The sequence below is a fragment of the Eptesicus fuscus genome, chromosome 24, assembly GCF_027574615.1.
Source record: "Eptesicus fuscus isolate TK198812 chromosome 24, DD_ASM_mEF_20220401, whole genome shotgun sequence".
In the NCBI taxonomy this organism is placed as follows: Eukaryota; Metazoa; Chordata; class Mammalia; order Chiroptera; family Vespertilionidae; genus Eptesicus; species Eptesicus fuscus.
This window is the reverse complement of record NC_072496.1, coordinates 4,156,703-4,167,423: the sequence shown is the minus strand read 5'-3', so window position 1 is coordinate 4,167,423 and position 10,721 is coordinate 4,156,703. Positions and strand designations below refer to the sequence as shown.

At 54.1% G+C, this 10,721-nt stretch overlaps 1 protein-coding gene across 1 annotated transcript; it reads left to right on the top strand.

Moving 5' to 3' along the window:
* The first annotated feature begins 34 nt into the window (after positions 1-34).
* On the top strand, positions 35-9,228 carry C24H1orf131 (chromosome 24 C1orf131 homolog). Its single transcript, XM_054712944.1, has 7 exons — positions 35-205; positions 2,523-2,866; positions 5,926-5,982; positions 6,695-6,790; positions 6,907-6,993; positions 7,799-7,851; positions 8,755-9,228. The coding sequence occupies exons 1-7, from the start codon at positions 115-117 to the stop codon at positions 8,891-8,893; spliced, it is 867 nt and encodes a 288-aa protein (XP_054568919.1). The 5' UTR covers positions 35-114; the 3' UTR covers positions 8,894-9,228.
* The last annotated feature ends 1,493 nt before the right edge of the window (positions 9,229-10,721 follow it).

Sequence of the window (10,721 nt, the reverse complement as noted above, 5' to 3'; positions counted from 1 at the left end):
GCGCGCGCGCGCGCGCGGCCTGCGGAACCCGGAAGTGAGGGCGCCGCGCACGCGCGCGCGCGCGCAACCCGCACACGGTGGGCGCCGGGCGGTCGCGCAGAGCCGGACCCCGCGATGGCGCAGGAGCAGGGGCCCTCCCCGCCGCCCTCCTCGCCTCCCCCCCGCCAGCTGCTGGACGCCGTGCTCCAGAACCTCTACGACTTCGGTGAGTGCGGGCCGCGGAGTCCACGTGGGGAGCGAGGGGCTGCTGGGCGCCGCCGACGGGGCCGGCCTCCGCTTTCGGGGTCAAGGTTCCCCGGGAGCCAGCACCCCTCGGCCAGGATCGGGTTCGGCGGGACCGGGTTCAGCCCACACCGTCCCCGCCTGTCATCTTCCTCCTGCCCCCGTGGTCGAGTTAGTCTCTGTCCCAAGGAGATCCCGGGAAGGGATCTGGGGTGTTGACCCAAGGCAATAGGTTGGTGAACACTTTGGGGGGGCGGGGGGAGGCTGGGAGGACAAGGGGAATGAAGGAGAAATAAGAGATATCTGTAATACTAGCAACAATAAAAAATATATTGAAGCCCAGCCGGCGTGGCTCAGTGGTTGAGTGTCGACCTATGAACCAGGAGGTCAGGGCACATGCCCGGGTTGTGGGCTCCATCCCCAGTGCAGGGCGTGCAGGAGGCAACCGATTCATGAGTCTCTCATCATGGATGTTTCTTTCTCTCTTCCCTCTCCCTTCCTCTCTGAAATCAATAAAAATGTAAACACACACACTGGAACCGAGCACGTGTTGGGACATTCAAGTCGTTGCTAGCGAAGAGGCTGCTCTATGCAAGCAGGACCAAGGGCAGGCCTAGGACCGAAAAGACCAGAAGCTTTCATTTCAATGTTAAGTGCACGCAAAGTGATTCAGTTAACTGCCGGAGGAATGACACCACATGAAACATAGGCAGTTGCAAATCACACAGCACCTGATTACTCACACAAGTTCCTGGTGCTGCGGGTACAGGCTTAAATGGGGATCCCAGTGGTGCTGTCTCCTCTGGGGTCCAGATGCAGGGGGCCAGCATTCCTCACCCCGAGAACGCTGTCGTGTCTCAATCCGGAGTTACTAGTCGCTCCTCTGTCGCCTGGCAGGAAGAGGAGCGTGGAGCGGCGTGGCTTGCCGGACTGGCTAAAAGGACATGCCTTTGTGGCTGTCTCGACAGGCGAGCACTGGCCTGGTCAGGATCCCCATTTTTAAAGCCGTCCAGGTGGCTATCAGTGAGTTAGGTCAGTGCACACACGTTTATCTCAAACAGGACGAGGGGCTACCTGTGGTTATCCCGGGAGAATACACCGCTCAAAACCTTCTTAATGTTTTTTAGGCATTTTTAAAACATTTCTATATATTACTATGACATTCTCCATGAACCGAACCTGCCAACTTCCCTCAGTGTGGGCACCGCCATCGAATTGCGCGTCGGAAGTGCCACGGCTTTTATACTTAACGAGGGGGATGGACATGGGTCCTTGGACTCTCAAAATAGCCCTCCTTTCCCCCTTTTCGCTGTTCCGGACCTCTGGGCACCCCCACCCTGTACTCCACAGGCACAGCTGACCCTCCTGTGTTAGTACCACCTTGTCCCATGGGGGCCTCATCCTTCAGGGCATCCCCTCGCTGGGGTTCAGACAATGTTTTCCCAACCTTTTCTCCCCTAAGTTGGCCAACCTGTGCTCTCCTTCGTTTATCTTGATGGGAGGAGGGGAAAATAAAACACCCATTTTAATGTGGCAACCGCCTGAGACGTCACTAGGCAGTTCCCCACGCTCTGCAGAACTTGCCCCAGGGAAGGAGGGTGACATCTCTCCTTCCTGTGCCAAAGAGAATCTTCAGTCATTAGTGTCTTTTTAAAAATATTCATTTGTGTTGATTTCAGAGAGAAAGGGAGAGGGGAGAGAGAGAGACACCAATGATGAGAGGGAATCATGGATCCGCTGCCTCCTGCATGCCCCACACTGGGGATGGAGCCCGCAACCCGGGCATGTGCCCGACTGGGAATCGAACCCTGACCTCCTGGTTCATAGGTCGGTGCTCAACCACTGAACCTCGCCGGCTGGGCAGGTTCATCTTAACCCATAACTGAAAGAAGATAGAAAAACTATAACGCCTACCTGTAACCCTACAAAGTGTTAAAAAGAAACACTGGCTGCCATTTTTAGTTACAAAGCGTGAGCCAGCTTGGCTGCCAGTCTGGGACTATTGCCATGATGACTTAGGAACAGCCAAGGTGAAGACTAAAGTAACTGCTAATAAAAGTCAAAGACACAAACACAGTTACCCAGGTTGAGCATCGTCCCATGTGGCGTTTTGGATTCTATAAATTGTGCAAATGCAACCCTCTTTGAAGAAAAACAAGTCGTGTGTTTTTGTTTTTTCTTTGTAGGTAGATCCTGGTGTTTGTGTTTGAGGCGACGTATACGTGCATTCACGTGATTTGATATGGGTGGTAGCTAAAAATAAAAACATTTCTTTTTCCTTCTTGTGGTTGAGCAAACAGGAGAGACAGAAGACGAAGCAGAACGGAAAAGGATCAGAAAGAAAAAGGAAAACAAGAAGAGAGATGCGGGGACCCCAGCGGCATTGGGGGCCGAGCCCGCTCCCCCGCCTGGTTCTCCTGTGAGAGGCCCGCGGAAGAGGGCTTCCACCTTCTTCTCGGAGCTCCGAGAAGAGCTGCAGCGTGCCCCCTCCGTGACCCCCCCGGAACCCCCCGCAGGGCCGCCAGCCCCTCGGGCCGCAGCATCGCCCTCTCCCCGGAACAGGAGGGAGCCCGTGGAAGTGGTGGAATTCCACAGCAGGAATAAGAAAAGGAAACAGAAGCCGGACCAAGATGAGAACGCCAAGGTAGTGAGTTGGTTAGTTTGTATGTCTAGGATGGAAACCCTGATATTAGAACTGGGCGAGTATCTTTATAGACTGTCAGGGGCCCCCCGAGACCACACCCTAGCCTTGGGGGATTTGCCGAAAGCACTCGAAGGACTCAGCATGCAGTCACTGTCTGGTTATGTTTTTATTGACTTTTTTTTTTTTTAAAGAGAAAGGGGGAGAGGGAGAGAGAGAGAGAGAAACATGGATGAGATAGAAACATTGGTCGGCTGCCTCCTGCACGCTCCACCCTGGGGATCAAGCCCACAACCTGGGCATGTGCCCTGACCGGGAATTGAACCAGCAACCTCTTGGTTCATGGGATGACGCTCAACCCACTGAGCCACACTAGCCGGGCATATCACAGTTATGATTTATTGCAGCAAAAGGATACAGGGTAGAATGGGCCAAGGGAACGGGCACTTGGGCAGACTGGAGGAGCCCAGGCGTGGTGCCCAGGGGTCCCCTCGCAGGGGCACTGCCTGGGATGTGCTTAATTTCCCCGGCAGTGAAGAGCAGCTGAGCTTACTGAGCAGCAGTCTCTCTTAGACGCATTTGTAAGTCTCGCTTGAAATTCAGTCCATGGGTGAGGTCTGGTTGCTCGGCCAGACTGGGCCACCGTTTGTGTAGCATTTTACCCTTTACCAGTGTCTCACTGGCACAGGAAGCTCCTCCTCATGCCCACTTGTAGTGACCACAGAAGTAGTTTGACAGGAAGAGTAGGTAAGAGATGGCTTACCCATTTATTTATTTATTTATGCACACATAACCGAGGGCCTGCTGTTGGGCAGGCCCAGGAGGTCAGCAGGGAGCGCGATGCAGTCCTTTGCCCTCCGGGAGTGTACCGTCCTCTGCTGGAGGCAGGCAAACCCCGGGAAAAGGAACAGTGTCACGAAACAGAGTTAGAAACGCTCTGAAGGAGAGACGGAGGTCGGTCCGAGGACGTGACATCAGACCAGCTGCTCTGTGAAAGGCTTCGGTGAAAGGAGCCAGACGAGGACTTGAGGCAGAGGGAGGGCTGTGAGGCAGGAACCCCGAGGCGTGGAAAGGCCCGCTGGGTCCGGGAGCTGGAGGGCGAGGGGGAGTGGGACGGAGGGGAGGTGGGAGCTGTGGGAGAGGCAGCCGCCCAGCCCTCGCCAGGTCTCGCGGGGGACGGTGAGGCCCTCGGGTTTTAGTGTAAGTACATGCAACGCCACCAAAAGTTGAAGCAAGGGCATGAGGTGAATTATCACTTAAAAGATCACTCTGGCCCTGGCCGGGGTGGCTCAGTGGATAGAGCGTCAGCCTGCGGACTGCACGTTCCCGGGTTCGATTCCCGGTCAGAGGCACGTGCCTGGGTTGTGGGCTCCATCCCCAGTGAGGGGCGTGCAGGAGGCAGCCGATCCATGATTCTCTCTCATCACTGATGTTTCTCTCTCTTTCTCCCTCTCCCTTCCTCTCTGAAATCAGTTTTAAAAAACGGTCACGGTGCCCCCTGCACGGTAAGTGGGTTACAGGTGGGCTCGTCCGCTCTGTCTAACAAGGCAGGAGGGGACTGAGGCAGGACTTCCTGAGGGGTCCCGGTCCAGTGGAGTGGCCTGGGCTTGGGATCGAGGAGCGAAGGGTGAATCCACTCTACAAAGGATCTTGCAATGCTGCCCGTGGGCGAAAACCCACAGCCTCAGGAGGTGTCATTGATCGTTTAAATGGTCCAAGTGTTGTTTGGCCCTTAGAGCCACGTCTTAGTGCCATTTCCCCACCCTTAACATCTGTCCATCACTGCCCCGTTCGTGACCCTTAGCCTCTTCTGTGGCCTACATAGAAAGGGGCGAGAAAAACATACTAGACGTAATCGCCTAGCTGGTGTGGCTCGTGGGTCATCCATTTGATTCCCGATCAGGGCACATGCCTGGGTTGTGGGCTCGATCCCCGGTAGGGGGCAGCCGATCGATGTTTCTCTCTCACTGATGTTTCTCTCGAGTCAATAAAAACATTAGGAAAAAATGTGCTAGAACAATGCACTGACATCGGAAGGGATCTTGGCTCCTGTGGCCTGGACTGAGGTCCACGTAGCCTGCTTCTGAGCGTATGATGGGTGCTTACTATTCACTAAAAGTGATTATTATAGCCATTAACTAATTTATCAGCTCCCGGGAGCCTCACAGTTCATGGCACCTGTCTGCATTTTAAAGCATCGGCCTGCACGTAGACAGTAACCCCACAGTCTCAAGTCTGTCATTCCAAAACCCCAGAGCTTTGGGCGTCACAAGATAGTGGGGCGTTTTTTTTAAGTTTGGTGCAAATTTATTTGGCAGCAAAACCTGACCTGAACTGACAGGAGGCTTAAGAATTATTTTTGTTTGTTCCGTTTGGCATGAATGGTCAGAGATGCTACAGAAACACGAATGGATGTGCTTAGTTATGGGTTGTTGTCCTGGACCCCACTGGATATGGTGTATAATCAGCAGAATACTCAGCATTTCCTTTTGGAGGTGGAAAAGCTTGTGAATTTCCTGTGGATCCGAGGTCCGTGCCAGGGCTCGTGTTCAGGCCTAAGGCCTCCTGGCGTGAAAACTTTGCTACACCGGAGAGACAGGCTGTAGGTGCGCCTGGACTCTCTGTCCTTGGAGTAACTCCAGTGCATTGATCCAGCACCTTCACCGACATAACATTTTCCCAAGTTATTGCCTCATGACATCCGCTTTTTCCAAATCACTCCCCTGGCCTTGACCCTGAAACCCTGCCGTCTCAGCTGGTCTGCACCCTGTTCCGTAGTAGGTCCCACGTCAGCTACCTGATGGGAAGCTAGTCATCTCGTTGAAGTGCTTTATACTCAAGAAGACACGCCAAGTCTGTCAGAACCAGTAGGCCCCTGAGTCACTGGAGTAGCAAGTAGGTGTCGGTCAGGATCCTGTGCCACATGTCTGTGCCATCGTTGGTATGTAGGCATCGGGGCCAATTTCAAGGCCTTTTAGAACGTGTCCACTCCATCGGTGGCAGAGACTAGAATGATGTGGTAACCGATGATCTTAAGAGAATTTTTTTTTTCCCCTTTTCAGACCAAGACTAGTATCGTTGAGAAAGATGTGAATATGCAAGAATTTAACTTGGAAAAGGTATGTGTTTTGACATTGTTAACTTTTCCATCTTTCTGCTACCAAAAATGATGACTGTGCTAACACGTCCCAGGGCTGGGGGCGTGGATAAGCTCATCGAGACACCCCCTCGCTTGACACCACCAGTGCCCCCGTGGAGAGTAGGAGAAGCAGGGATGCGTGGGTTCTGTGATTATACACGAGGCTTCAGACTCGCACGAGAAAAAAGGCAGGAGCAAGTAATCCAGCTGCTAAGAGTGGGTATCGGTGACTTTTTCTATTCTCCCTACGTTATCTTTTAAAGAAAAAACACACAGATCTGTGTTTAAAGCCGTTCCCAGTGGTTCCTACGCGTAAGGAAGGGATGCTTGCGGAGGGACCTCTAAGTGGAAGTGACTGCCTTTGTGGGTGGCGGGGAGTTGCAGAGCCTCGGAGTGCTGCAGGCTCTGCATTCACTGCCCCTGTCCCTCCTGGTGCAGAGAGCATGCTTTGCCTCAGCTGTCCTAAGTGAACACGGGACGGTGGTGGGAGGGGGGCGGTCACGTTGCGGGAGCCCTCACGCAGCTCCTTGAACCATCCCAGCGTCTTGCTGGCCCTCGTCGCTGCAGGTCGTGAGGATGTGCACGCGTATCTGGCGCCCAGCTCACGGTCTCCAAAACGCATCCCCGACGGGCGTGGGCTTCTCCGGGGAGGTTTTGGAGGGCACCTGGGTCTGATTCTGCTCTGTCTCCAGGCTCGGCTGGAGGTGCACCGGTTCGGGATCACGGGCTACGGGAAAGGGAAGGAGAGAGTGCTGGAACGGGAGCGTGCGATCATGCTGGGCGCACAGGTGAGCGACTGCTCGGCCTCCTGTCGCCCGGCCGGACGCGGCCAGCCGGGGCAAGGGACGCTGGGAAATGGGTGCAGAATACAAAGCGATGGTGTGTCCCTTTTCCTTCCCTGCAGCCTCCCAAAAAGAGCTACGTGAATTACAAGGCTTTGCAGGAGCAGATCAAAGAGAAGAAGGCAGCCAAGGAAGAGGAAAGGAGAATGGTGGGTGTCGTGGCCTTGACCTTATTAAACCCAGAGCAGAACGGTGGGTGCCATTTGTCACCGTGGAAGGCTGGGCCCGGCTGCTCGGGACGGTCCAGACTCTAGATTTAAGGGACCAAAACCCACTTGCTCAGGTCAGCAGCGTGGGTCATGCCAGCCACGTGATCGGGTGCATTTGCACAGCGGTTTGCTTGCAATCCCAACTCCTGTTCAGATCATGTCAGCTGCGTTCCTCGCTTCCCTGCACTCAGTTCTTGTTTTTGGATTCGGGGCTGGGCAGTGCACAGGGGCCTTGAAGCAGCAAGGGGATGGGTGTTCTACGCCCTTCCATCTGAAAGGGAGAGTGGACATTTCTTTTTTTAAAAAATAGCTTTTGCATTTACTCTCTTTTTTTAAAATATATTTTTATTGATTTCAGAGAGGAAGGAAGAGGGAGAGAGAGAGAGAGATAGAAACATCAATGATGAGAGAGAATCGTGGATCGGCTGCCTCCTGCACGCCCCCTACCGGGGATCGAGCCTGCAACCGGGGCACGTGCTCTTGACCGGAATCGAACCTTCAGTCCGCAGGCTGACGCTCTCTCCACTGAGCCAAACCGGCAAGGGTGGAAGAGTGGACGTTTCTATCGTCAGTCTTCTCTGGAATGGCCTTCCACATTCTCAAAAGTGTTTTAGGAAGAAACTTGGAGTGTGTTTTTTTAACATGTCTCCTCAAAAAGCATGAAGATAAACAGCATCTCGGTGGCTTTTGATCACAGGCCTCTTGCTATTCCTGATACATATATTGTCTTACATTCTGCAACCAGGCCCAGGACACAGAGATTTTCAAGAAGAAGAAGAGGAAAGGGCAGGAGGACAGGTGAGTGACACCACACGACCTGAGGGCGGACCGCGTGGGGAAGCTGTGGCTGAGGGTTGAGGATAATGCGGGGGTCCCGGGGGTCTGGCCTGCCCCAGTGCTTCCTTGTGAGGGGCATCCAACCCTGTAGGGGGAGACAGGATGTAGTTAACCGCTCACCTCGAGCAGCGACCTCAGGACTGGGTCTGGAACCTTCTCCCATCTCCTGTTGCCAAAGACCCACACCTGCATGTGACCAGGGGAAGCGCTGAGGTTGACACTTCCAGCAAGACTTCTGTCCCCTGTCCCCTCGGATGTGACCGAGTCCCGTCAGTGGGGAGTGCCTGGCCTGCAGGCAGAGCGCCAGGATTTGAATAGCAGATATTGTGTTGCTTATGGGTGTTTCTTAGCTTTTGTTCTAGCGCCTTCCTCCCCCCCCCCCCCCCCTTTACTATTTCAAAATTGGCTCCTGGTATCTCAGCCTCTTTCTTGGGCTCCAGCGAACTTGCCCTAGCCTTCAGCTGGCATGTGTCCCGGCCGTGCCAGGCATGTAGGCGGCTTCGGGGATGCAGCCATGAGCACCTGGAGTGCATCCCTGCCCTCAAGGCCCTGACACTGGTGAGGGAGACACCCCAAAACAGACAGACAGACAGCGCAGGTGCCCGGCTGGCGTCTGTGAGAGGCTGAGAGGCAGCGTTGTGAAAGGAAGTGCCTGCGGGTGGGTAGGGTGTCCAGCCAGGGAGGTAACAGCGAGGCGACACCTGGGGAAGCGGCGGGGGCGGGGGGGAGGGGGCACGTGGAAGGAACCAGTACAGACCCTGAGGGGCCAGGGCAGGGCATGGAGGGCGGGCTCTGCGGAGCCGCCACGTGGTCTGGCCAGTGGTGCGGCGACCCTCACTCTAACGCTTCTCTCTCTCAATGCAGGAAATCCAAGAAGAAGAACGCAGCGCCCAGCATTTTGTCCAGTGGGCGGATTGGCCAGGTTGGAAAATTCAAAAATGGGACATTGATTCTGAGCCAAGTGGACATCAGGAAGATAAACTCTTCCCGAGCGGCTAAGTGAGCCGCCGTCCGAGCGAGAGGGAGGGGGACGCCCTTGTGCTGAGCCTGGGCCGGCGAGACTCCAGACGGTTCTTTATTTCCTGGTTCATGACTGTTCTTCAAGGTACAAGTCAAATAGGACCAGTAAAGCTGCTGGGGCAGAAACTGGTTTGGCTCAGTGGATAGAGCGTCGGCCTGCGGACTGAAGGGTCCCAGGTTGGATTCCGGTCAAGGGCATGTACCTTGGTTGCGGGCACATCCCCAGTGGGGGGTGTGCAGGAGGCAGCTGATCGATGTTTCTCATCAGTGTTTCTAACTATCCCTCTCAATTCTTCTCTGTAAAAAAATCAATAAAATATATTTTTTAAAAAATAAAAATAAAAAATAAAATAAAGCTGCTGGGGCTGATGTGTCTGAGGGGCCACGGTGGGCCATCCACGCAAGCGCCGTGTGACTGTGAAGTAAACCTGGGAAAGACGCTGAACTTGGCCGGCACGTCACTCGAGTTCCGCTGTCACTGGTGCTTTGTGCATTTGCTCGTAATGAGATTTTCCATGAATGTACTGGCTTATAAGGGCTAATAATGAGCTTTAAATCGCCGTTTGATTTTCTAAAAACGATGTGATGTCACTCTATCGTGAAAGAGCAACGAATGTGATCACTTGTCAAGTTGTTTTGTGGGAAAAGCATCTTCCATGTTCAGTGTCAAGTATATGAAGTCTACTTCACAGGAAGTGACATAAATAAACTTCACCTTTTGGGGGGGGTGTGGCCGTGACTGTGAAATAACAGGTGCGTTTGACTCGTGTCCAGAACCTACGTGTGAGCCACTGCCAGTTCCTTAAAGCAACCCCCGGGCAGCTGAACACATTCCTCAGTGCTCTCGCCCTTGCTGAGAGCGTCTGGAGCTTCTCAAAGCTTGCAGCACATTTAAGAAAAGTCCTCAGCGTGGCCAGCGTGGCTCAGCAGCTGAGCGTCAACCTATGAACCAGAAGGTCGTGGTTCAATTCCCGGTCAGGGCACATGCCCCGGTTACAGTCTCAATCTCCAGTGGAGGGCGTGCAGGAGGCAGCCTGTCTGATTCTCTCTCACCGTTGATGTTTCTCCCTCCCTCTCCCTCTCCCTTCCTCTCTGAAATCAATTATTTACATACTAGAGGCCCGGTGCACGAAATTCGTGCAAGAGTAGGCCTTCCTTCCCCCGGCTGCTGCCGGCACTGGCCTCCCTCTGGCACCTGGGACCTGGGCTTCCCTCGCAGCCCCGGCTTCGTCCGGAAGGTCGCCCGGTCTAATTAGCATGTTACGCTTTTATTATATAGGATATTTGGGAAAGGGCAGACCCGCGCCCAGCAGTCCTCACAGACCACACCTCGTCTTTCAGTTGCTGGCAGTGTCAAAAGAATTTATTTCAAATCTGCTCGAGACCGTGGCAAAACTCAGGTTTTCCGAAAGGCAATACACAAAGTTCCACCAACCCCCAAAGACCAGAAAACACAGTGTCTGCAATCCGAAAAATACAAAGGCTGTGGGCGCCGATACAAAAATTAGAAAAAGAACCCCCTCCCCCCTCCGGGCCTCCTGTGGGACTCGAACACCTAAGGGACCGGGGGCTGCCACCAAACACCACCAACCAGTGACCACGGGGATGCGATGGGCGGGGAGGCGGGGCGGGAGGGCCGGGTAAAGAGAGGCAGGAGAACGGAAGCTCTGTGGTTACTCTTTAAATTCCTCTGCCCACGGTCAACAAACATCTCTCATGCTTACTACAACAGTTTAGTGCGAAAAGCAGCAATTCCGGGTCATGCATCGAACATTTTCTGCTCTGCCCAGTCTGCCCTCCTCTGGGTACTG

Bases quoted from the DNA above. Each gene is read 5' to 3' on its own strand.
- C24H1orf131 (XM_054712944.1), top strand. From the start codon at position 115: ATGGCGCAGGAGCAGGGGCCCTCCCCGCCGCCCTCCTCGCCTCCCCCC. The intron at 2,867-5,925 runs GTAGTGAGTTGG...TCCCCTTTTCAG, and splicing joins ACCAAGATGAGAACGCCAAG to ACCAAGACTAGTATCGTTGA. The intron at 6,994-7,798 runs GTGGGTGTCGTG...TTCTGCAACCAG, and splicing joins AGGAAGAGGAAAGGAGAATG to GCCCAGGACACAGAGATTTT.